Source organism: Neopsephotus bourkii, unplaced genomic scaffold (assembly GCF_033783945.1).
Source record: "Neopsephotus bourkii isolate Nb327-2 ecotype Australia unplaced genomic scaffold, CSIRO-AGI_Nbou_v1 NB_1660, whole genome shotgun sequence".
Taxonomy (NCBI): domain Eukaryota; kingdom Metazoa; phylum Chordata; class Aves; order Psittaciformes; family Psittacidae; genus Neopsephotus; species Neopsephotus bourkii.
Window position 1 is genome coordinate 797914 of NW_026902134.1, and position 25586 is coordinate 823499.

At 57.9% G+C, this 25586-nt stretch overlaps 2 protein-coding genes across 2 annotated transcripts; one reads left to right on the forward strand and one right to left on the reverse strand.

The window, feature by feature from the left end:
• Positions 1-3541: 3541 nt before the first annotated feature.
• SMG5 (SMG5 nonsense mediated mRNA decay factor) lies at positions 3542-22139 on the reverse strand. The gene is made up of 22 exons (XM_061375139.1): positions 22038-22139; positions 17855-17953; positions 16528-16651; positions 16070-16226; positions 15467-15556; positions 14925-15014; positions 14373-14451; positions 13756-13881; positions 13305-13373; positions 12225-12433; positions 11988-12125; positions 9830-10516; positions 8182-8351; positions 7836-7911; positions 7277-7452; positions 7026-7184; positions 6277-6336; positions 5694-5853; positions 5411-5501; positions 5134-5208; positions 4776-4914; positions 3542-3684 (listed from the first exon to the last, which is right to left on the reverse strand). Exons 1-22 carry the CDS (start codon positions 22109-22111, stop codon positions 3601-3603), a joined length of 3132 nt encoding a protein of 1043 aa, XP_061231123.1. The 5' UTR covers positions 22112-22139; the 3' UTR covers positions 3542-3600.
• Positions 22140-23395: 1256 nt separating this feature from the next.
• On the forward strand, positions 23396-25406 carry TMEM79 (transmembrane protein 79). The gene is made up of 3 exons (XM_061375231.1): positions 23396-23987; positions 24079-24292; positions 25202-25406. The coding sequence occupies exons 1-3, from the start codon at positions 23396-23398 to the stop codon at positions 25404-25406; spliced, it is 1011 nt and encodes a 336-aa protein (XP_061231215.1).
• Positions 25407-25586: the final 180 nt, after the last annotated feature.

A 25586-nucleotide genomic window follows, 5' to 3' on the forward strand; every position in this document is an offset into this window, starting at 1 on the left:
GTTCTGTCCCCATGGCTCCATCCCCATCCCTGCTCTCTCCATCCCTCTGTTATCCATCCCTCCATCCATTATCCATCCCTCATTCATTCCTCCATTATCCATCCTTCTGTTGTCCATCCCTCCATCCATTATGAATCCCTGTTATCCATCCCTCCTTTACCCATCCCTCCATTATCCATCCCTCCGTCCCTCATCCATTATCCATCCCTCATCCATTATCCATCCCTCCCTCTGTTATCCATGCCTCCATCCGTTATCCATCCCTGTTATCTATCCCTCCACCCATTATCCATCCATCCCTCTGTTATCCATCCCTCCATCCATTATGAATCCTTGTTATCCCTCCCTCCATGTCTGTTATCCATCCCTCCATTATCCATCCCTCATCCATTATCCATCCATCCCTCCATCCGTTATCCATCCCTCATTCATTCCTCCATTACCCATCCCTCCATTCCTCATCCATTATCCCTCCTTCCCTCCGTTATCCATCCCTCCATCACCACCCCACCCCACACCCCATTCCTCATTCATTATCCCTCCTTCCCTCTGTTATCCATCCCTCCCTCCATCCCCACCCCTCCCACCCCACAGCAGCACAGGACAGGGGCTACCAAACATCCTGGCCTTTATTAAGCTACCCAAGGGTTGGGGGGGGGGCAGAGCCAAGCCCCTGCTCTGAGACCCCCCCACTGCTCCCCTTTGCACTGATCCTGCACTGAGCTCAGCACCCCTGGGCTCCAATGGGAGCCGCAGGAGGACCCAAGCCCAGTGCAAGGCTGGGAGAAGGGGGAGGCGCTGGGCCCAGCCCCGGAGCCCCCCAAGTGCAACCAGCACCAAAGGGAGCGAGGCCTCAGCACCCCCCGAGCCCCACCTCAGCTCCCTTCGTGCATCCCCATCCCTGCAATGGACCAGCCCCATCAACCAGGAGCCAGGGGCCGCATCCTGCTCCTTAGTGCTGGGGCCGCACCACGAGGCTCAGGAGGGGCAAACCCCGGTTCTAGGTGGGTTCCCCCCATTAAGGGATGGAGCCTGCAGGTTCCTGCTGTGCTACGAGGCTGCATGCGGCAAAGGGACTGGGAGGGAAGGAACCCGCTGGGGTTTGTGCTGGTTTGGGGGCTTTACCTGATGCCAGGAACACCCTGGTCCATGCTGGGAAGTCTCCAGTGTCACTCAGGGCCTTAGGGCCCCCCCCTTTATGTAGCAGCTTCTGGCCTGGGCCCATGGGAGGAGATGGAGGAGATGGAGTGGTTTGGTACTTGCATAGCTGCTGAGTCCATGGGGATGGAGGAGGCATCTTCTGGGGCATCCTTCTGGGGCATCATCTCCTTCTGGAGCATCCTGTTCTGGAGCATCTCCTGGAGCATCCCCTTCTGGAGCATCCTTCTGGAGCATCCTTCTGGAGCATCCTCTTCTGGACCATCCCCTTCCGGAGCATCCTTCTGGAGCATCATCTCCTTCTGGAGCATCTCCTTCTGGAGCATCCTTCTGGAGCATCCTCTTCTGGAGCCTCATCTCCTTCCGGGGCATCTCCTGGAGCATCATCTCCTTCTGGAGCATCTCCTGGAGCATCATCTCCTTCTGGTGCATCCTCTTCTGGAGCATCCTCTTCCGGAGCATCCTTCTGAAGCATCATCTCCTGGAGCATCTCCTCCTGGACCATCCTTCTGGAGCATCATCTCCTTCTGGAGCATCCTTCCAGAGCATCTCCTGGAGCATCATCTCCTTCCGGAGCATCCTTCCAGAGCATCATCTCCTGGAGCCTCATCCCCTGGAGCATCACCCCCTGGAGCACACTGATCCAGACGAGCTGCAGGGAGGCCAATGGGACCAACCCATTCCTTCCTCCCCAAGCACGGTGATGGGGCAGGATGGGAGAGCCAGGCTGCCCCCGCTGCCACCCGGATGGAGGCCTCCAAGGCCCCTTCCCGCAGGGAATGAGCTCCTCCAGCATCCACCCCACAGCAGCACCAAGCCCTTCCCTTGGGGATGCTGCAAGCACCAAAGGGGCTGGGTCTGCCTCTGCCTGCCCCACAGGGATGCAAGGAGAGGGGTGTAGGGGGGGGGCACCCGAGTTCTGCCCCCTCTTCATAGCAGCAGGGAGCGGCTCCGGGCTCCTTCCTCCTCCAGACACCCCATGGAAAAGGGGCACCAAGAGGCAGCATCGGGCTCTGGAATCCCACAGGGATCTTCCCCATCCCGGCGGCTCCGCTGCAATTCCCCAGTGCTGGAAGCAAAGAGATGGGAATGGGGAAGCAGGAGCGGGGTCTTCTTCCCCTCTCACCAGGATGCGCTCCCGTCCCTTATAGGAAGCATCCCCTTGCACTGAGCCCGCATGGAACGGGGGGGGCACTGGGAAAGGGTAATAAATACACTGCGGCCAAGGCAACGCTATTCTATGGCCAGCTTGTAAAGAGCATCATCCTCTCCCTTGCTCGCTCTGTGGGAAGAGGAGCCAGATCCCAAGGGAATCCCGAGGGGGCGCTGCTTTAAGCTCGTTTCTACATCAGGAGAAAAAGAAACCCTAAGGATTAAAAGGGGAAAAGCCCTTGAAAATGAATGGATCCACAGGAGGGGGAAGGAAGGGGAAAGGGGAAGGGAAAGGACAAGGAAAAGGAAAGAAAAAGGAAAGGACAAGGAAAAGAAAAGGGAAAAGGAAAGGGAAAAGGGAAAGGAAAGGGAAAAGGAAAGGGAAAAGGGAAAGGAAAGGAAAAAGAAAGGAAAAGAACAAGGAAAAAGAAAGGAAAAGGACAAGGAAAAGGAAAGGAAAAGGAAAGGAAAAGGAAAGGAAAAGGAAAGGAAAAGGACAAGGAAAAGGACAAGGAAAAGAAAAGGGAAAAGGAAAGGAAAAAGAAAGGAAAAGGACAAGGAAAAGGAAAGAAAAAGGAGAGGACAAGGAAAAGGACAAGGAAAAGGAAAGGAAAAGGACAAGGAAAAGGAAAGGGAAAAGGGAAAGGAAAAGGAAAGGAAGGTAAAGAAGGGAAAGGACTTTCTGCTTCCCTGGCCCCAAGGGCTCCATCACTCTCAGCATCCCCTTTCCCAAGCTGCTCCAGGGGCTTGGAGCTCGAGTCCAGGCTTGAGGAGCTTAGGATGGGAGAGATCCCAGAGGGAGACCTCAGCTCCAGAGGGGCTCGAGCAGGATCGGTGCCTGTGGAGGGCTCTTGGGAGCCCCTTTGCACCCAGTGTTGGGTGCTCTGTGAGAGATGAGCACCCCAGGACCCTCGCTAGGGAACGGCCTCAGCACCACTTGAAGCAAAGCTGCAGGATGGCTCCCAAAACATGGGGGGGGGTTGTGTGTGTGTTGGGGGGGGTTTCAAGGCCTGCCCAGTTCAGCCCCATCCCTGCCCATTGGGCAGCAGGGCAGAGCTCTCCTTGGCTCTCATTCAGAGCCGCCTGCCTGGAGGCTGGCTCAGGGCTGGAGCCCCCCCTTGGCTTTGGGGGCTTCCTTTGGGTCTGGTTGATGGTGCTGATGCTGCCGCCGCCGCCGCTGCTGCTGCTGCTGCTTCGGGTCCAAGCCTGGAGGTTGGGAGCCTTGGTTCAGACGCTTCCAAGGGGTGGGGGGCACAGACAGGTTCACACCAGCCCGGGCCCCGCTCGGCCTCAGCCCAGCTCCTTCCATTGCTTGTAGAAGTCCAGCACGTTCCTGAGCTCCACGCTGGCGCTGGCGGCCGCCTGGATGGCAGCCTGCAAGCAGGGGCACAGAGACAGCCCGTTACCATGGCAACGGATGCACAGAGACCCCCCGTTACCATGGCAACGGGTGCACAGAGAGGCCCCGCTACCATGGCAACAGATATGCACACATAAACCCCGTTACCATGGCAATGAGTGCACACAGAGACCCCGTTACCATGGCAACGGATGCACAGAGACCCCGTTACCATGGCAACAGACGCACACCGACCCGGCTACCATGGCAACGGATGCACACATAAACCCCGTTACCATGGCAATGAGTGCACACAGATGTCATTACCATGGCAACGGATGCACACACAGACCCCATTACCACAGCAAGGGATGCACACACAGACCCCATTACCATGGCAACGGATGCACACACAGACCCCATTACCACAGCAAGGGATGCACACACAGACGCCGTTACCATGGCAGCGGATCCACACACACACACAGTTACCATGGCAATGGATGCACACAGATGCCGTGACCATGGCAATGGATGCACCACAGGCGCCGTTACCATGGCAGTGGGTGTGCACACAGACCCTGTTACTATGGTAACAGATGCACATACACACCCCATTACCACGGCAAGGGATGCACACACAGATGCCGTTACCATGGCAGTGGGTGCACACACAGACCCCGTTACCACGGCAAGGGATGCACACACAGACACCATTACCATGGTAACAGATGCACACACAGACCCCGTTACCACGGCAAGGGATGCACACACATGGAGATGGTTTGGGTGCCCCATCCTATCCCCAAGCTGCTTGAGTGGAAAGGGTTGGGAGTTGGAGGAGCTTTAAACTCCTCCCATCCCATCCCATCCCATCCCATCCCATCCCCAAGCTGCTCAAATAGAAGGGGCTGGAGGTGGAGGAGCTTTAAGCTCCCCCATCCCATCCCATCCCATCCCATCCCATCCCAGTCCATGACTCCAGGACTCTTCCCTTGCCCTGTCCATTCAGCCCTTCCCAACGTGTTGATCCCAGCCCAAAGGCTTGATCCATGACAAATCCAAGGTGGAAGAACAGAACCTGGAGCTTGGACCCTGTTCCCCCAAAGCAGTGAGCACCACGGACCTGCATGGGTGCTGAGAACACACTGGGGTCCTCCAGCTGGAAGCCTGTGATGATGGTGACCATTCCCGTGCCGTCGTCCTCTCCATTCCCTTGGGATACTGTCAGCTGCTTGCAGCTATCCAGGATCTTATAGAGGTTCCTGATGGAGAGATCCAAGAGGGAAAACAACTCCAGAGGGGCTTGAGCAGGATTGGTGCTTATTGAGGGCTCTTCTGAGCCCTCAGCACCCAGTGTTTGGTGCTATGTGAGAGATGAGCACCCCAGGACCTTCCCTAGGGAACGGCCTCAGCATCACCTCAAGCCCAGCTGCAGGATGGCTCCCAAAGAGCCCCTTTCCCATTGGGAATCGCGCTCTTACCACGCATCTAAATCCTGCCTCTTCAGCTTGTGCCTCTCCAAGCTCTTCCCAGCATCCTTCTGGCAACGAATGTACCTGAGGAGGGAGGAGAGGTCCTGACCCGCACTCTCAGCACCCCCAGATGCTGCCCAGGGTTGCATCCTCACAAAGGGATGCTCCAAGTGCATCGGGAGAACCAAACCTGCTCCCTTCCCAATGCATTCCCAATGCCTGGTTCTCACTGGTGGAGCTCCCCCCCCATTCCAAACACAAGGATCAAGCTTTTCCCATTCCATACCTGTTTCCCTTTTTAAACTCAGCCTCCAGGTAGCGGATGCTGTCCCGAGCTCCTGCATTCTCCTTCTTCAGGAAGTCCAAGCCATCGATCACTACCACAAACCATAGAGAAACCAAAGCCATCTCCCTGCAAACCCACCCAGATGGGGCAGGGGATGCTGAATGGGGCTGCTCCCCTCTTCCAGCTGCTCTCCAGGACATCGGGGATCCCATGTGGGAATGGGGAAGGGCACGGGGAGCACAAGTGCCTGGAAAAGGCAGGGATGATGGGGAGAGCCCTTTACCTGTGCGAGGGATGATGATGATGAACCTCCCGCTGGTGGCCAAGTGCTTGATGAGGGCCAAGTGCTGGCAAAGGGCCTGGGTATCCGGGACCAGGTAAGGGGACATGGCTGAGTGGGCCTTGGGCTGCTGCAGGCTCCCCTCCAGCTGAGAAACTTCCAACTGGGAACACACACATGGATATGGCTGCTTTGCTTCCCATTCAGAGCCAAGGGATTCACCCTACAAAGCCCCTTTTGGGCTTTTGGATGTGGGGAGGATTTGTGCCCCTCCATAGGGCATGGAGCTGGCAGAGAGGGGGTGACTGAGGCAGGGTTATAGGGCAAGACCTGAGGTTCAGTTTGGAGAAGGGAAGGGTGAGGGTTAGGGTTAGGGTTAGGGTTCATGGCCTCATCCCAATCCCCAAAGGGAGAAAGGGGAGATGCTGAGCTCCTCTTATGACCAGAGACAGGCCATAAGGAGGCCACATTAGTGGATAAAGGGATGAAGCAGCAGCAGGACATTGGGAACAGCTTCCTCTTCCCCTTGGTCACTGGTCCCAGCAGCAAGGCTAAGGGGCAAACTGGAAGCAGCATCCCCTGCTACCTGGAGCCGAAGCTGAGCCATGTCTCTCATGAGCCGGTTCCGCCGAGCCTCCTCCGCAGCCTGTCACCAAAGCAAACTGCCCCATCAGTCAGCAGCAAACACACAAGCTCCCACTGGGAAAGGGGGAAGAGGGGACAGCCTTAAGGAGGAAAACGGCCATCCCCTTCCCAAAGCTCCACCTTACACCCAAGAGTAACTGCAGGGGGTTGTGCTAAGCGCGGCGTAGGTTGTGGTTATCCCTAAGGTTAGCCCTAACACCTAACCCCTAACCTTAATCCTAACCCCTACCCCTAACCCATACCCTTAACCCCTAACACTAACAGCTAACCCTAACGGCTAACCCCTAAACTTAATGCTAACCCCTAACCCACAACCTTAATCCATAAACCCTAACCCTAATCTCTAACACTAACCCTAACCCATAATCCTAACCCATAACCCTAACCCCTAAACCATAACCTTAATCTCTAACTCTAAGCCCCAACCTAACCCCTAAACCTAACCCATAACCCTAAACCCCACCCCTAACCCTAACTGTAACCACCCTTAACCTGTAACCAACTGTAACCCATAACCCTAACCCATAACCCCTACCTGTAACCCCCACCCTAACCCTAACCTTAACCCCTAACCCATAACCCCTAACCCCAACCCCTAACCCTATCCCCTAACCCCCATCCCAATCCCTAACCCTAACCCCAACCCATAACCCCACTACCCATAACCCTAACCCCCCCCCCCCAACTCACCATGTGGAACTGGGCCTGGGCCTGGTGCACCAGGTTCTCCTGCTCGGCCTGGGCGATGCTGATGAAGATGCCCAGCTCGGTGTTGAACTGCAGGATGCTGCCCTGCAGCTGGCTCATGAAGTGCCCGAAGCTCCGAATGCAGCAGAGCCGGAGGACGCACTGCAAAGAGGCAATCCCGAAGAGCAGGGATGCTCCTGGGTGATGGGGCAGGGATGCAGGAGACCCCTGGGTAAGGATGGAGCCCAACTCACCTCCTCGAGGGGGGTAAAGATGGGCCTGTCCTGCTCCAAGCTGAACCTCTTGTGAGCGCTCCTCAGAGGAGGAAGGTTCCGGAGGGCAACGTCCTCTGGCAGCAGGAAGTTGGGTTTTAGGTCCGGGAGCTCAGCACCACTCAGGATGTCCTTGACTTCACTGCACAGGGCCAGGCCTGCAGAGGATGGAGGGCAATGGGGGGGTTCTCTGTGCCCATCTGCTCCAATAGACAAGCATCCCCATTGCAACTCCATCCCATGGACCACAGCCACCTTTAGGCTGAGGGACAGCACCAGCATCCTGAGCATCCAATGATACCCAGGGCAAAATCAGCCCCCCCATGGTTAATTCTCAAGGGGGTGGCCACAGAAAGGCTCCACACACAAAAGGGAGTGCTCCAGTGCCTTGTGAGCTGTATAGGATGCCCTAACAGAGCTCAAACCTAAGTGGAATGGTGCTCAAACCAACCCCCATTGGATGCTGCTTCCCACTGTGCCCAATCCCTCCCCATCCATGGCATTCCCTGATGGCTGGGATGTGCCATTCCCTCGCCAGTACCTGATTCCTGCAGGTCTGCAGCAGAAGGCAGGAGGTTCAGGAGCACGGAGAGCCTGTTCCACAGGCTCTGGGAGCTCTGCAGGAGCACAACACAGAGGTTACAAGGGATGGATCCAGGGATGGAGCCAACCCCTTTGGGGCCCCTTTCCCGGGATGCAGAATGGGATGAAGGAGAAATTTCACTCCATTTCTTAAGGCAAGATGAAACCCATGCAGATGAGGGGTATTTAACACCCCCCATCCTTGTCCACGTTTGGGACAGCAGCTTCATTGTGCCCTCAGCATCCCAGCCTAGAGGCAGGGAGCACCCAGAGCCTTGGCACTGAGCACCCAGCGCAGCTCCCACCTGAGCACACATGAGGATGAGGTCTGTGTTAGTCCTCAGCCAGTCCAGGAAGACCTTGACGGTGAGCAGGAGCCCTTCATTGCTCATGATGTGCAGCTTCTCCTGAAGGGAACGCTCATTCCTGCAGGATTTGCTGCTCGAGAGGCTCTCCTCGGACTCGGAGCCATCATCTGCAAAGCAAAGGGAAAAGCAGGCGTGAAACCCTTGCACAAGCCAAGCATCGTTTCCTGCAGGGACCAACCAGAGCCACTGGTTGCTGTTCAGGTCAATGGGCATCAACCCTGGAGCTGTGCAAGAGATGAGGCCTTTGAAACCCCCCCATATCCTGAGGATCTTGCAGGGACTCTGGGATCCTAAAGGTCTTTTCCAGGATTCCTGGTTGATTCCATGGTCTCTGAGCTCCCAGGAGTGACCTGAGCACAGCATGGAGGGGACTGAGGGCCATGGTTTGCTATCAGCACCAAGAAACCTTCAGGACCAAGAAGGGGGGGAGTCATTTACCCCCAAACCAGCCCTGATAGAGATGGAAGATCAGGACCTTGAGAGCTCCATGTCCTGAAGAGCTTCCTGCAGTGCCCAGCACTTGGAAGCAGCTCCTGACAGGGATTTCCCATAGGGAAAAAGGAAGTGAAGCCCTAAAACCTGCTGGAATTCTCTTCTGGATGAGTGGAGCTGCTCAGCCTCAGCACCCAGCCTCAGCATCCATCCTCAGCATCCAGCCTCAGCATCCATCCTCAGCACCCATCCTCAGCATCCAGCCTCAGCATCAGCCTCAGCATCCATCCTCAGCATCCATCCTCAGCATCCAGCCTCAGCATCCAGCCTCAGCATCCAGCCTCAGCATCCAGCCTCAGCACCCAGCCTCAGCACCCAGCCTCAGCATCCATCCTCAGCATCCATCCTCAGCATCCATCCTCAGCATCCATCCTCAGCATCCATCCTCAGCATCCATCCTCAGCATCCAGCCTCAGCATCCATCCTCAGCACCCATCCTCAGCATCCAGCCTCAGCATCAGCCTCAGCATCCATCCTCAGCATCCATCCTCAGCATCCAGCCTCAGCATCCAGCCTCAGCATCCAGCCTCAGCATCCAGCCTCAGCACCCAGCCTCAGCACCCAGCCTCAGCATCCATCCTCAGCATCCATCCTCAGCATCCATCCTCAGCATCCATCCTCAGCATCCATCCTCAGCATCCATCCTCAGCATCCATCCTCAGCATCCACCCTCAGCATCCATCCTCAGCATCCACCCTCAGCATCCATCCTCAGCACCCAGCCTCAGCATCCAGCCTCAGCATCCAGCCTCAGCATCCATCCTCAGCACCCATCCTCAGCATCCAGCCTCAGCATCCATCCTCAGCACCCATCCTCAGCATCCATCCTCAGCACCCAGCCTCAGCATCCATCCTCAGCACCCAGCCTCAGCACCCACCCTCAGCAATGGCTGCAGGCACTTTGCTCAGTGCTCATATCCCTGGATGCCCATTAGGAACAGTAAAGCTCCTCAGGAAACACCCAACCCTAACCCTAACCCTTGTCCCTGGCTCCTCCAAACCTCCCTAATGGAGAACGTGCCCTAGGGAAAAGGGCTCAGACCCCAAACAACCCCAAAACCACAACCCCTTGGGATGAGGATGCTGCTCCTTACCTTGCTCTGCCAAGCCGGACTGGTCCAGCTCTCCATTGACACAGGGCTTGCTTTCCACCCCATCCTTCAGGAGAGGGGGTTCAGGGCTGGGTTTCAGAAGGATGTTGCTGAAGGTGGGAGCCAAGCGGAAGCAGCGCTTGGTCTGGAACAGTTGGGTGGACATGGCCTGCAGGTTACTGGCGATGCTGCTCTCACTGGCGCTCAGCAGAGCCGGCCCATTGAGGCCTGGCTCCGGAGCCTCAGCTTTGGGGGTGATGGAGCCCTTGGCATCCCCAAACCCGGTGCCATCCACGCAGTTCTTTAAGGCCTCTTTGCACCCGCTTTTGCCTTGGCTACTCCCCTCCTCATCCTCCATCTCCTCCAGGTCGGAGCGGGATTCCTGGCTGTTCATCTCCGAGTCCGTCTCCACATCGAAGGCGGCTTCAGCTTCATCATCGCTCTTGTCCGAGGGGCTTTCGGAGCCCTCAGTGCCCTTCCCGGAGCCCTGGCTGGAGCCTGACTCGAAGCCCTCGCTCAGGTCGCTCTCGTCGGGGCGCTGGGGGTGCCGCCGGCGCCGCAGGCACGACAGGCGCGAGTACTTCTTGCTCTTCTTGCGCTCGCTTTGCCTCTGCTCCTCTTTGGGTTCAGGGCTCCCCAAGGCTCCATCCCTTTCCTGCTCCAGGGAGGCCTCCCGGGGCTCCTGGTCCTCTGCAGGCAGTGGGAAAGAGAGCAGGAGGTGGGTTGGGAGGGAGCTCTGAGCCCATCGAAAGCTTCCCATTTAGGGCAAGGATGCTCCATCTAATTCCCAATGGAAAGGATGCTCCATTCATTCCCTATGGAAAGGATGCTCCATTCATTCCCTATGGAAAGGATGCTCCATTCATTCCCTATGGGAAAGGATGCTCCATTCATTCCCTATGGAAAGGATGCTCCATCTTCATTCCCTATGGAAAGGATGCTCCATTCATTCCCTATGGAAAGGATGCTCCATTCATTCCCAATGGGAAAGGATGCTCCATTCATTCCCTATGGAAAGGATGCTCCATTATCCCAACTCCATTCATTCCCATGGGCAAGGATGCTCCATTAACTTCCCATTTAGGGCAAGGATGCTCCATCTAACTTCCCATTTAGGGCAAGGATGCTCCATCTAAAGCTTGCCATTTAGGGCAAGGATGCTCCATCTAAAGCTTCCCATTTAGGGCAAGGATGCTCCATCTAAAGCTTCCCATTTAGAGCAAGGATGCTCCATCTAAAGCTTCCCATTTAGGGCAAGGATGCTCCATCTAAAGCTTGCCATTTAGGGCAAGGATGCTCCATCTAAAGCTTCCCATTTAGGGCAAGGATGCTCCATCTAAAGCTTGCCATTTAGGGCAAGGATGCTCCATTCATTGCCATTTAGGGCAAGGATGCTCCATCTAAAGCTTGCCATTTAGGGCAAGGATGCTCCATCTAAAGCTTCCCATTTAGGGCAAGGATGCTCCATCTAAAGCTTGCCATTTAGGGCAAGGATGCTCCATCTAAAGCTTCCCATTTAGAGCAAGGATGCTCCATCTAAAGCTTCCCATTTAGGGCAAGGATGCTCCATCTAAAGCTTGCCATTTAGGGCAAGGATGCTCCATCTAAAGCTTGCCATTTAGGGCAAGGATGCTCCATCTAAAGCTTCCCATTTAGGGCAAGGATGCTCCATCTAAAGCTTCCCATTTAGGGCAAGGATGCTCCATCTAAAGCTTCCCATTTAGGGCAAGGATGCTCCATCTAAAGCTTGCCATTTAGGGCAAGGATGCTCCATTATTCCCGGAGGATGCTCAAGGATGCTCCATCTAAACTTCCATTTAGGGCAAGGATGCTCCATCTAAAGCTTCCCATTTAGGGCAAGGATGCTCCCTCTAAAGCTTCCCATTTAGGGCAAGGATGCTCCATCTAAAGCTTCCCATTTAGAGCAAGGATGCTCCATCTAAAGCTTCCCATTTAGAGCAAGGATGCTCCATCTAAAGCTTCCCATTTAGGGCAAGGATGCTCCATCTAAAGCTTGCCATTTAGGACAAGGATGCTCTAAGCCTCATCCAAGCTGACCCTGATGGGGTTTGCTTAGGGAGACCTGAGCCTGCCAGGAGATGCTGGGAAGCAAAGGGAAGAGCCTGCAGGAGCCCACAACCCCGCAGCCTTTCCCATTCACCTGGGCTGTCGCTCTGAAAGGCCGGCACTGGGTTTTCCCCCTCTTCCAGCTCTGCCTGCAGGCGGATGTTGACGTGGTTGAGGAGGTGAGAGAAGAGGGCCAGGGTGAAGGCGATGGCTGCGCTGTACTGCTTGGAGCCTGCAAGAGGAGAGCAGGAGGTGGTGGTGACCAAACCCGAGGTTAAACCACACTTACAGCATCCTAAGGGACAGTGAAGGGGCACGGAGCAGTGCTTACCTGCTCTCTTGAGGCTGTGGACGCTCATGAGGCAGATGATGACCATGCGGAAGATGAGGAGGTCGGGGAGGAAGGAGTAGCCGCTCTCATACTCCTCCTCCTCGTCAGTGCTGGAGCTCAGGTGGGGAGGAGAGGGCAGGTAGAACAAGCAGAGGTTGAAATCCTCCAGCACGGACTGGCACAGAGACGTCAGCTCCGAATCCAGGGAGCTGCAGGAGGCAGGAAGAGAGCAGGATGAGCATCCCCAACCCAGCTCCAGGGGGGAAGCTGACCCAGCCCTGGCACTGGGGCCATCCCCCAGCAGTGTCCTTGCAGCCCTGGGGGAGTATCCCCAGTCCTCTGCAGGATCCAGTGTAAGAGCCTATGGGAGCCTCCTCCTTCCGCACTAAACCTGGCTGCAAAGCACCCTTTGGGAAGGGTGGGAGCTGGAGAACTTGGAGCCATTCCCAGTTTCCTTCAGCACTCAATGAGCAGGGAGCAGCTAGCTTAAGGAGCAGCGAGGTTCTGCTCTGGTTGAAAGCCAGCCCCGTTGTGCATTGGCACAGCAGCAGCTCAAGGGAAAGGATTATCCCTGCTTTTTGGCAATAGCACAGCCAGTTTGGGGTCCCCAGTGCCTAAAACCCCAAGCAAAACAGGGACAAAGCAGACCCAGCCCTAGCAGAAGACTGTCAATGGGAAGGGAGATGATGGAGAAGAGGCAAAGAGAAGCAAGCAGCCTCATCCGACTGCACGTCACATCTCCCTCCCCATTGGGACCCCTTGGAGGTCCCTTCCAGCATCACTTTCACTGCAGTCTGTGCTCGAGGCCCCTCAAACAACTGCTCTGCTTCAAGCAGGATGAGGCCAATCCCCAGGCGCCCCAAATCACTCCACAGGGACACAGAATCCAAGGCAAAAGAGGGCTCAGGGATGGGACAAAGCTTCCCATTGACTGCAGCAGGAAGAGGGTGGTTTGCTTCTGGGGTTACAGCTACACAAGAGCCCTGCACACCAACAGACAGGGCCTCTGTGCTGTCCTAACCCAGCACTTGGATGCAGGAAGCATCTGATGGCTGGGCAAGGCCATAACCATCACCTTACCTGCTCTTTGGCTGCAAAAGGCTCTGCAGGTACATGAAGCTCACCAGCAACCTCTTAATGTCTTTGCCTCTAAAGAGATGGAGGGGAAAAGAGTGTAAAGCAGCAATGGACCAGAGCTCTGAGGACAGGAACCTCAGGGTCTCAATGCAAAACTGCATCTGGATGATACCAGAGGGAAAAAGACCCCCCCAGAGCCTTCCAACTGCCCCCAGTGCACCCCAACCCTCAGGAACAGCCTCCAGCCCCAGGGCACAGAGGGAAAACTCCTCCTTCCACCCTTTACAACGACCCAGCCTCAGCTTTCCCCCTGGCTTTAGGAGCTGAGGAATGGGCTCCATCCTCAGAGCCCTGCCTCCAAGCACCCATCCCACTGCACAAAGACCCCGCTCCCAACCCTGAGGATGCCTCTGGTGCTGCTTCCAACCTGCTCCTTGCTCCCCCCCCTTCTCACCTCTTCTTGCTTGGGGACAGCCTCCTGCTCTCAGCCCTCCTCAGCTGCTGGTACATCTTGGCTGCTTTGTCATAGAGCCGCTTGAGGTTCCCATAGGCGCCCTCGAAGGACACTTCCGACTGGATGCTGAGAACAGAGCCCACGTTTGACCCGACTCCTGCTGTGGGGCTTGTATTAAAGCCCTAAAGCACCGAGGGAGGTACCCAGAGCTGTGCTTTGAGCCTGATGGGCTCCTGATGTGTCCTGAGACTCGTGGGCTGCAAAGAGGATCCCAAAGGGGAAAGGGAAGGGATGGGAAGGAGAAAAGAAAGGAAAAGGGAAAGGGAAAAGGAAAGGGAAAGGAAAGGAAAAAGGAAAGGGAAAAGGAAAGGGAAAGGAAAGGAAAAAGGAAAGGGAAAAGGAAAAAGGAAAGGAAAAAGGAAAGGAAAAAGGAAAGGAAAAAGGAAAGGAAAAAGGAAAGGAAAAAGGAAAGGAAAAAGGAAAGGAAAAAGGAAAGGAAAAAGGAAAGGGAAAAGGAAAAAGGGAAGGAAAAAGGAAAAAGGAAAGGAAAAGGGAAAGGGAAAAGGAAAGGAAAGGAGGTGGCCCCAGGAGGCTGGTTCCCTGCTCAGGATACTCACCAGCGTAAGTAACAATAGGTAGCCTCCACGTTGTAGTATTTGCTCCCTGCCAGCGTCCCCAGCTGGTTAAAGGGCATGCCTGTCACGAGAGAGGGGCAATGGATGGAGTGAGCCCAGCAAGCAGATCCTTTCCCTCTCCTTCCATTGCTACCCAGGAGGCACAACCAGTAAAGGTCTGGACCCCTCAATCCATTGGCCACACTCATGGTTTGGGGTGCTCTTACATCCTTCCCCCATGCTCTGTATAAGGAAGCAGGGCAAACGATGCCATCTCCTCCATGGCCTTGCCTCCTCTCCATCACCTTGTCAGCATCTCTGGGCTCTGCCCCTGCTCCCTGTGGTACTCAGGGCTCAGCAGACCCCTGGTGAGGAGCTCTTTGCTTTAACTCCTCCTTTTTGGGTTGCCAGCAAGGAAATGGGGTTGGAGCAGAGCTTAAAGCCACCCCTCCCTCTCTCACCAGCACCAGCAGCAGAGACCCCTGCCCCTGTGCCCCATCCTGACGTGGTGCTTGTGGCCAGGTGATGGGCGCAGCTCCAGACCCCCCCACTCACCCATGTGGGGGGCCACAGAAAGGGCCTGGTAGTAAAACCTCTCAGCCAGCAGCTCCGTGTCCACTCCAGCCAGTTCGTTCTGGTAGCGAGCTGCAAGGGAAGCAGCCCCCAGGCATCAAACCCCAAGCAGAGGGCAAGGGCCCACAGCATGGGGTTGGAGCAGGGTGAGCCCAAGCTCCTTCCCAACCCAAAGCCCTCCCTTGGTTCTATGGATGCCTTTTGTTCACTGCCCATCACACTTGAAGCCCCTAAGCAAAGAGACAAAGCTCTTCTGCTCCATGTGCTCATCAATGCACCCCTTTGCCAAGGCCTCAGGCTATGTCCCATTACAGAGAGTGGCAAAACTCCAGGACACCCAAGGGGAAAGCCCATCCCTCTCCCCCCACTCATTCCCCTTAACCCCATCAGCTCTTTCTTTGTGACAAAGCCATTCTGATGCCCAAGGAGAATGGCAAAGAGCTCCCAAGATCTTTGGTTCTTTGCCTGGATGGGCCCCATCCTTTCCCTGTATACATCCCCCCAAAGGATGCTGCTGCTCTCACCCAGGTCTCCCAGGTACACCAGGCACCTGTGACAAGCCATCTGGGCCCATTCCATCTCCTTCTCTGATGCAGACACGGGTTTCTTGCAGCCTGAAGGAAGGAATCACATTCACACCATTGGGGTAAAGGCTGCTGGGGAGGCCCTGCTCACTGCTTGAGAGCAGGCCCAGTGCAATGAGGGAGGGCAGGAGGGGAGCACAGAGAGCAGGGGCATCAAGAGGAGGAGCAGCTCCCATAGGAGCCAGGTTGGGTCAGCTCCTTAAGGGGAGCTCTTAGAGCAGCTCCAGTGCCTAAAGGGGCTGCAGGAAGCCTGGAGAGGGGCTTGGGATGCAGGGACAGGGCAAGGGGAATGGCTTGAACCTGCCAGAGGGGGGATGGAGATGGGGTCTTAGGCAGGAGCTCTTCCCTGTGAGGGTTTTGGGACACTGGGATGGGTTGGATGGGAACGGTTTGGATGCCCCATCCCTGGCAGTGCTCAAGGCCAGGTTGGACACAGGGGCTTGGAGCAAGCTGCTCCAGTGGAAGGGGTCCCATTTATCAGCTTCAATGAAGCTTCCCAAACCTCTCTGTCCCCATTGGAGACCCCAATGCCCAAGCCCTGACCTATGAGAGGGTCCGTTACGTGGGTCCAGTCGATGCAGCACTGCAGCTCCAGCTGGTAGTGAGACTGGATGTAGAGGAGAAGGTGCTGGTAGAACCCTATCCCTGCGACCAAGTGAGTCCTGTAGGCACACTCCAGGGTGCTACGGCTGTGGATGTGCTGCAGGGAGGGAAGAGGAGGCTCTGTTAACCCATGGGAAGGTTTGAGACCAGCAAACCCAGTTGCACTGAGGAGGAAGGAGGCAGCTCAGGTTGCACCTCCTCTTCCTCTCTAGTGACCAAGAGCCAACATCAAGGAGAAACCCTTGCAACAAGAGGTGATTCAACCCAAGGGGGCTGCTGAGAGCACCCCAAGCACCTTCAGTGGGTCACAGAGGGCATTGGAATGCACCCCTGGAGACCATCATTCCATAGGGAGATGGGAAGACGCCCATTGCCCATGCAGAGCCCCGGATACCTGCCTTCTTATTGGTTTTAATGAGCTGGATAACTTCATAGTAAACCTTCCTCCAGAGCAGCTCCTCTGCCTTCCTTCCATAATCCACGGGGTGCAGGAACATCAGCTTCACACAGAGCTCCCGCAGCCTGCGACAGAGCACAGCTCTCCCATCAACCTCCAGCAGGGCTCATCCATGGGATAACAGCACAGTTTGTGCCCCCCCATCCCAATAGGAGCAGTTGGAAGTGCTCAGCCCCTCAATGGTCCCCTGGGCTCAGTGGCCAGAAGCAGCTTCCAGGTGCTGCTCCACAGGGATTTCCTGGAGAGGACTCTTCAGCCTTTCCCCCTGCAGCCCCATCCCCTCTCTTGCATCCCCATCCCCATCCCCTCTCCTGCATCCCCATCCCCTCTCTTGCATCCCCATCCCCTCTCCTGCATCCCCATTCCCTCTCTTGCATCCCCATCCCCATCCCTTCTGCTGCATCCCCATCCCTTCTCCTGCATCCCCATCCCCACTCCTGCATCCCCATCCCCTCTCCTGCATCCCCATCTCCTCTCCTGCATCCCCATCCCTTCTCCTGCATCCCCATCCCCTCTCCTGCATCCCCATCCCCTCTCCTGCATCCCCATCCCCATCCCTTCTCCTGCATCCCCATCCCCTCTCCTGCATCCCCATCCCCTCTCCTGCATCCCCATCCCCATCCCCTCTCCTGCATCCCCATCCCTCTCCTGCATCCCCATCCCTCTCCTGCATCCCCATCCCTCTCCTGCATCCCCATCCCCTCTCCTGCATCCCCATCCCCATCCCCTCTCCTCATCCCCATCCCCTCTCCTGCATCCCCATCCCCATCCCTTCTCCTGCATCCCCACCCCACCCCCCCCACCCCATCCCCTCCGCATCCCCATCCCCACCCTCTCCTGCATCCCCATCCCCTCTCCTGCATCCCCATCCCCTCTCCTGTATCCCCATCCCCTCTCCTGTATCCCCATCCCCTCTCCTGGATCCTCATCCCCACTCCTGCATCCCCATCCCCTCTCCTGCATCCCCATCCCCTCTCCTGCATCCCCATCCCCTCTCCTGCAGCCCCATCCCCTCTCCTGCATCCCCATCCCCTCTCCTGCATCCATCCCCTCTCCTGCATCCATCCCCTCTCCAGCAGGGCAGAGGGGAAGCAGATCTCACCCCATGGGATAATAGCACAGTTTGTGCCCCCCCCCCCATCCCAACAGGAGCAGCTGGAAGCGCTCAGCCCCTCAATGGTCCCCTGGGCTCAGTGGCCAGCACCAGCTTCCAGGTGCTGCTCCAGAGGGGTTTCCCCAAGGGAAGGCCAGGCCTGAGCCCCACTCACTTGTTCCTCAAGCTGATGTTCTCCGGCTTGAACACCTCCTGGTACGCTGCCTTGTTGCCAAGGATGAGGTCCAGGCGATGAACGGCCTCCACCACTGCTCTGCAAGGGGACACAGGGGGAAGAGCTTCAGGCCTGCACCCATCCCCAACCATCTCCAGGTGGGGTTTGAGGGGCTCAAACCAGACCAAGCAACCTCTAACCCACAGCCAGAACCTGACTTCATCTTTCCCAAGCTCTTCCTGTTCCAGAAGCTTCCTCCAGAGGAGGAATCCCATGGGAAGGGATGGGACCAACCTCAGCATCCTCCCCATGTGGCTGAATGCAACCTCTGGCAAGGCCAGCATGGAGGAGAGCTTTGGGATTACAGGGAGGAAGTGCTCCATGTCCTGCCCCTGTATCACTCACCATGCAGTGGGATGGAGCGCATGGCTCCCAGCGAACCAGTTTGTTCCCTATAAGGGTGACTGGGAAAGGGGAGTGTAAATTGATCCCATTCCTATAAGGAATGGTTGGAAAACTGCTCTTTTCTTCCCAAAAGAGGCATCTTCATCCCCCCAGCATGGGGGGGCTGATACCCTCACCTCGAGTTAGGAAGTGATCCCAAAGCCAACCCCTGCATCCCAGTACACGGCTGGGATATCAATGCCCTGTGCCCAAAGCCTCCCAGGCTTTATCCCAGCAGGACACTGGGGATGCTTCCCCTTCCCCTTGGCTGGGTTCCTGAGCTGGGAAAGCAGATCCCATGGTAGAACAAGCTCTGGAAGAGGAGGAATAAAGAAGGATCTGAGGGATCCTGTGCCCACAGCCATGAGGTAAAGGGAAGCAGGGAGGAATCAACCTCCCCATAGTGTTAGGGAGCATCAAGAGGCTTGAACTGCAATGGAACATCAGTGCTTTGGGTATCCTTTGGGACCATGGGCTGGATCCCCCATTGGATGTTAAGAGACCAAACCTGGAGCCAGTTGGACCCAGGCAGGACATGAGCATCCCAGACCCAGCTGCATCCAGACAGGACATGAGCATCCCAGACCCAGCTGCATCCAGACAGGACAGGAGCATCCCAGACCCAGCTGCATCCAGGTAGGACATGAGCATCCCAGACCCAGCTGCATCCAGGCAGGACAGGAGCATCCCAGACCCAGCTGCACCCAGGCAGGACAGGAGCATCCCAGACCCAGCTGCACCCAGGCAGGACATGAGCATCCCAGACCCAGCTGCATCCAGGTAGGACATGAGCATCCCAGACCCAGCTGCATCCAGGCAGGACAGGAGCATCCCAGACCCAGCTGCACCCAGGCAGGACAGGAGCATCCCAGACCCAGCTGCATCCAGACAGGACAGGAGCATCCCAGACCCAGCTGCATCCATGCAGGACAGGAGCATCCCAGACCCAGCTGCATCCAGGCAGGACAGGAGCATCCCAGACCCAGCTGCATCCAGACAGGACAGGAGCATCCCAGACCCAGCTGCATCCAGACAGGACAGGAGCATCCCAGAGGAGGAGGCTGAGGTGCACCAAGAAGAGCACATCATGGAAATGATCCAACGTGGAGGCCTCTTCAACCACGCAGCCCCCAACCTCCTCCTTTTGGGGCCATTCATTTGATGGGGCCAAGATGCAGGAGGAGGATTTGTCCTCGATTCCTTGGTTGGGTTCATCCCCAAATAGCCCCATGCCCTGAGGCCCAAGCTCTGCAGTGCTCCAGCAAGGGGCAGCACACAAATGAGGCTGGAAGACAGGGAGAGGAGCCCTGGGAGAGAAGAAACCTGCTTCCCTATGTGGAGAGATGCACCAGGATCATGGAATGGGTTGGGGTGGAAAGGACCTGGAGATCATCCAGTTCCAATCCCTGCCATGGGCAGGGAACCCTCACACTAAACCAGGGCACCCAAGGCTTCATCCAACCTGGCCTTGAGCAGTGCCAGGGATGGAGCATTCACAACCACCTTGGGCACCCATTCCAGTGCCTCAGCACCCTCACAGTGAGGAACTTCTCCCTTAGATCCAATCTAAACTTCCCCTGTTTCAGTTTTAACCCATTACCCCTTGTCCTATCACTACAGTCCCTAATGAAGAGTCCCTCCCCAGCATCCCTATAGGCCCCCTTCAGACACTGGAAGCTGCTCTGAGGTCTCCACGCAGCCTGGGCTGAACAGCCCCAACTCTCTCATCCTATCCCCATACAGGAGCTGCTCCAGCCCCTGAGCATCCTCATGGCCCTGTTCCAACAGCTCCGTGTCCTTTTGATGCTGAGGACCCCAGAACTGCACCCAATGCTCCAGGGGAGGTCTCACCAGAGCAGAGTAAAGGGTCAGGATCACCTCCATGGCCCCGCTGCTCCCGCTCCTTTGGATGCAGCCCAGGATCCGGTTGCTTCCTGGGCTCAAGCACAAACTGAACCCAGCTCACGTTCATTTCCCCATTGCCCAAAGCCCTTCTCCTTGGGCTGCTCTGAATCTCTCCTCTGCCCAGCCTGCAGCTGTGCTTGGGATTGCTCCATCCCAGGTGTAGGACCTTGCCCTTGGCATGGTTAAACTCCATGGGGTTGGCATCAGCCCAGCTCCCAAGCGTGTCCAGGTCCCTCTGGATCCCATTCCTCCCTCCAGAGCATCAACCGACCCACACAGCTTGGTGGCAGAGGGTAACCTGCTGAGGGTGCTCCCATCCCAGTGTCCACATCAGGGATGAGGATGCTGAACGAGACCAGTCCCTGAGGGACACCCATCATTGCTGGTGCTGTGGACCCAAGGGAAAGGTGAAGCTTGGCAACCCAGGAAGGCTTCCATGGCAAAGAGCACCCCACAGACATCAGCTCCAATGGGGAAGAGGCCGTGGAGCCCAGAGCTCAGCCCCTCACACACAGACACCATGGAGGAATCCGCCCCATTGAACTTCCAAGTGTGGGGAATGCGCTGGGGCCAAGGCCCATCCTGGCAAGCAGCGGCTGCCAGAGCTCCTCTTCCCTTTGCACTTGAGGATCCTGGCACATTCCTCAAGAGGGGAAGGGGAAAACCCGGCCCTGCTCTGCAGGAGGGCAGTGGGATGCAAGGATGCGCCCAATGGCACCGACAGGGCAAGCAAGGGGAGCCTGACCCCAAGCCCAGAGCCCCCCACAGACAGGGGGATGGGAGGATCTGAAAGCTCTTTCCCAACCTGGTGGATTCTGGGAGTACCGATGGAGACTGGAGAGGACTCCTCAGCCTTTCCCCCTGCAGCCCCATCCCATCTCCTGCATCCCCATCCCCTCTCCTGCATCCCCATCCCCTCTCCTGCAGCCCCATCCCCTCTCCTGCATCCCCATCCCCTCTCCTGCATCCCCATCCCTTCTCCTGCATCCCCATCCCCTCTCCTGCATCCCCATCCCCTCTCCTGCATCCCCATCCCCTCTCCTGCAGCCCCATCCCCTCTCCTGCATCCCCATCCCCTCTCCTGCAGCCCCATCCCCTCTCCTGCAGCCCCATCCCCTCTCCTGCATCCCCATCCCCTCTCCATCCCCATCCCCTCCCCATCCCCATCCCCTCTCCTATCCCCATCCCCCTCCCATCCCTTCTCCTGCATCCCCATCCCATCTCCTGCATCCCCATCCCCTCTCTCCTCATCCCTTCTCCTGTATCCCCACCCCCTCTCCTGCATCCTCATCCCTTCTCCTGCATACCCATCCCCATCCCCTCCTTCCTCTATCCCCTCTCCTGTATCCCCATCCCCACTCCCTCTCCTGCATCCCCATCCCCCTCTCCTGCATCCCCTCCTCCATCCCCTCTCCTGTATCCCCATCCCCATCCCCTCCTTCCTCTATCCCCCCTCCTGCATCCCCTCCTTCCTCCATCCCCTCTCCTGTATCCCCATCCCCATCCCTTCTCCTGTATCCCCATCCCCTCTCCTGTATCCCCATCCCCTCTCCTGTATCCCCATCCCTTCTCCTGTATCCCCATCCCCTCTCCTGTATCCCCATCCCCTCTCCTGCATCCCAATCCCTTCTTCTGTATCCCCATCCCCTCTCCTGTATCCCCATCCCCTCTCCTGTATCCCCATCCCCTCTCCTGCATCCCAATCCCTTCTTCTGTATCCCCATCCCCTCTCCTGGACCCCCCCTTCCCTCTATCCCCCCCTCCCACCTCCTTCCTCCCGCTCTCCCGGTTCCCCCCCCCCCCCGGCCCCTCACGCCGCCCGCTCCCTCCTCACCGGTACAGCCTCTTGGTGTGCAGCACCTTGGCCTCGGGCTCGCCGCTCTCCCCGGCCCCCCCGCCCTGGCTCATGGCTCCGCTGCAAGGCGAGGCCCGGCCCGGCTCCGGTTCCGGCTCCCGCTCCCCTCAGCACCGGCCCCGCCGCCTCCGCCGCCGCCCCCGGCCCCGCTCGGCCGCCATGGCTGCCCCCTGCCCTGGGCCGCTCTCGCGAGAGCCTGCGAGACCTGGCAGCGGCGGGGCGTCATCTCGCGAGAGTTCAACCTCTCGCCGTGCCAGTACTTAGTGCTGGCAAAGATGGCGGCGGCGTGGCGTCAGCCTAGGCCTAGTGCGGGCCTCGCCATGGCTGCCCCATGTTGTGAGGCTGGCCTTGGAGGGATGGAACGGCCTTGGGGTTCCCTCCTCATCCTTTGGGAATCCCTCATTATCCCTTGGGATTCCCTCCTCATCCCTTGGGAACGCCTCCCTGCACACACAGCGTGTGGCTGAGGGGCCGGGGGCTCCCTTTGGAGCTCCCCCGCTTTGGGCACAGCCGCAGGGGCCCCATGGCGGCGGCTCCAGAGCCCATTCCCCGCCCTCAGCCTTTGGCTTCTCCTTGCCCTGCAGGCCCCGATCCCTTGGGAAGGGGCAGGGCTGAGGCCCGGCCCCACCTCGCCCGGTCCGACCGGTTTGAAGGCCCGGAAGAGCCGTGCCCAAGGCAGGGGGAAGCGCTCCGGAGGCTCCCATGGCCTCGCTCCGCGGCCCGAGTGAGTCCCGCAGCGCGGAGCCGCCGCGTTCCCGGCGGTGGGAATGGGGCTGGGAACCCGAGGGGGGGGCACAACCTCTGCGCCCCCATTCCTGAGGCGCTTCCCATTGGGAATGCGGCCGGGAAGGAGCGAGGTTTCCAATGCGGGAGGCTCCGGAGCACGGGGAATTGGGGCTGGAGAAGGGGAAGGCTCAAGGGGAGCCTTGAAGGGGCTGCAGGGAGCCTGGAGAGGGGCTTTGGGGTGCAGGGATGCAGGGATAGGACAAGGGGAATGGCTTGAACCTGCCCGAGGGGAGATGGAGATGGGGCAGAACCACCCCTGGGAGGGTTTTGGGACACTGGGATGGGTTGAATGGGGAAGGTTTGGATGCCCCATCCCTGGCCACGTTGGACACAGGGGCTTGGAGCATCCCGCTCTAGTACCTAAAGGGGCTGCAAGAAGCCTGGAGAGGGGCTTTGGGATGCAGGGATGCAGGAGCATCCCCCCCCCTCCCATTATCCATGAGCCCAGACCCCCCCATTCCCACTGCTTTGTGCCCAGGGTGAAGAGGAAGGAACCGGAGCCGCATCCGTCCCCCCCCAAGCACCGCAGAGCCCCTGCACCCCCCCCATCCATGCCTGCTGCGGACCCCATCCTGCCCCTGGAGGAGGTGGCGCTGATGGACCTGGGCCCGGCCCCCCCCTTACCCAAGGCACCGGAGGACCCCGAGGCCACCCTGCCCTGGGACCGTGCCCCGGGGAGGGCCCGGGCGAGCCCGGATGGGGGCCGGGAAGGCCCGGAGGAGGCCGGTGCTGGCCCCGAGGTGGCCCCAATGGTGGTGGTGCCCATAGACCCCCATTGCATCGAGCAGAGCCCCCCCAAGGGCAAGAAGCAGCAGGAGGAAGGCAAAGGGGGGGCTGTGCCCCGCAGCCAGCACCCACTCCTCCTCCCTATGGGTCCTTCACGCTCCAGGGACCCATTGGGCTTAGAGGGGCGAGTGGCCAAGCCCAATGACGGAGCCAGGTGCCCGTGGGCTAAGGACTGCGGTGGTGGGGACCACCTCAAGGCCTTGGCCTCGGTACTGGGGGCTCTGGTGCTGTGCCCCTGTTTTGTCTATGGGGCTTACGTCTTCCTGCCCTTCGATGCCCCACTGCTGCCCACCATCAGCACCCGCTTGGTGTACACCCTACGCTGCGCCGCCTTCGCCACGGTGCCCATTGTGCTGGGTGAGCATCAAAGGGGTGGTGGGGGGGCAAAGCATCCCTATAGGGTGCTGGGGAGCCCCATTCCCAACCTTTAGCTCCGGTATTCCCATAGGGATGCTGGTCAGCGGCGTCTCCCGGCTCTGCTCCTGGGCACGGGAGCCCTGTGGGGAGCTGCGGCGCGAGGTGGAGATCCACAGCACCTTCGTGGGCCAGTCCGCCCACCTCTTTGTGCTTTACTTCTTCAACGTGGCCGTGCTGGCCACCTACCTCCCGCAGGAGCTCCTCAAGCTCATCCCGCTCCTCACCGGGCTCTTCGCCATCTCCAGGTAAGCAGCAATGCTACGGGGTTGGGATCACAGCATCACACTATAATAGAGATTGGGGGGACCCCATAAGCTCATCCAGTCCAATCCCCCTGCAGAGCAGGAACACCCGGATAAGGTTACACAAGGATGCATCCAGGTGGGTTTTGATGCCTCCAGAGAAGGAGACTCCACAGCCTCCCTGGGCAGCCTGGGCCAGTGTTCTGGCACCTCACTGAGAAGGAGTTTAAGTGGAACCTCTTGTGTTCCAGTTTGTCCCCATTGCCCCTTGTCCTATCATTGTTTGCCACTGAGAAGAGCCTGGCTCCATCCTCGGGACACTCCCCCTTTATATATTTATATACACTAATAAGGTCACCCCTCAGTCTCCTCTCTCCAAACTATAGAGACCCAGCTCCCTCAGTCTCTCCTCATAAGGGAGATGCTCCACTCCCTTCATCATCTCAGTTGCCCTGCGCTGGACTCTCTCCAGCAGGTCCCTGTCCTTCTGGAACTGAGGGGCCCAGAACTGGACCCAATATTCCAGATGGGGTCTCACCAGGGCAGAGTAGAGGGGAAAGGGGACCTCTCTGGACCTACTAACCACCCCCCTTCTAATACACCCCAGGATGCCATTGGCCTTCTTGGCCACAAGGGCACAGTGTCGGCTCATGGTCACCCTGTCGTCCATAGGACCCCCAGGTCCCTCTCCCCTACACTGCTCTCTAAGAGGTCGTTCCCCAGCCTATACTGGAACCTGGGGTTGTTCCTGCCCAGATGCAGGACTCTACACTTCCCCTTGTTATATCCCATCCAGTTACTCCCTGCCCAACTCCAGCCTGTCCAGGTCTCCCTGGATGGCAGCACTGCCTTCTGGCCCATCAACCAGTCCTCCCAGTTTAGCATCATCCCCTTTCCATGCCTCCTCTCCAGGCTGCTCCATTGGTTGGCCTTCGCCATGGGCCGCTCCTTCCGCGTGTTCTCCTTGAGCCTGAGCTTCCTGCCGCTGGTGGCCGTGCTGCTCTGGAACCTCTACAGCATGCTGGTGCTGGAGCCCCAAAACCTCCTGGCTGTGCCCGAGGCAAAGCCCCCCGAGCAGCCCAAGAGCGCCGGAGCCAAGCTCCGCTACTGGGGATAAGGGGGGACCACCCCCAAAAAGGAGGGGTGCAGGGGGATGCGCTCCCCCTTGCTCTGCCCTGGGAACGGGGGACCCCCATTGCCCAATAAAACCCTTTGCCAAGTGTTTCCATGGTTGCTTTGGGAAGGGGGGATGGATCCCATAACAGCTTTGCCCATGGGATGGCATCTGCAGGCCTGG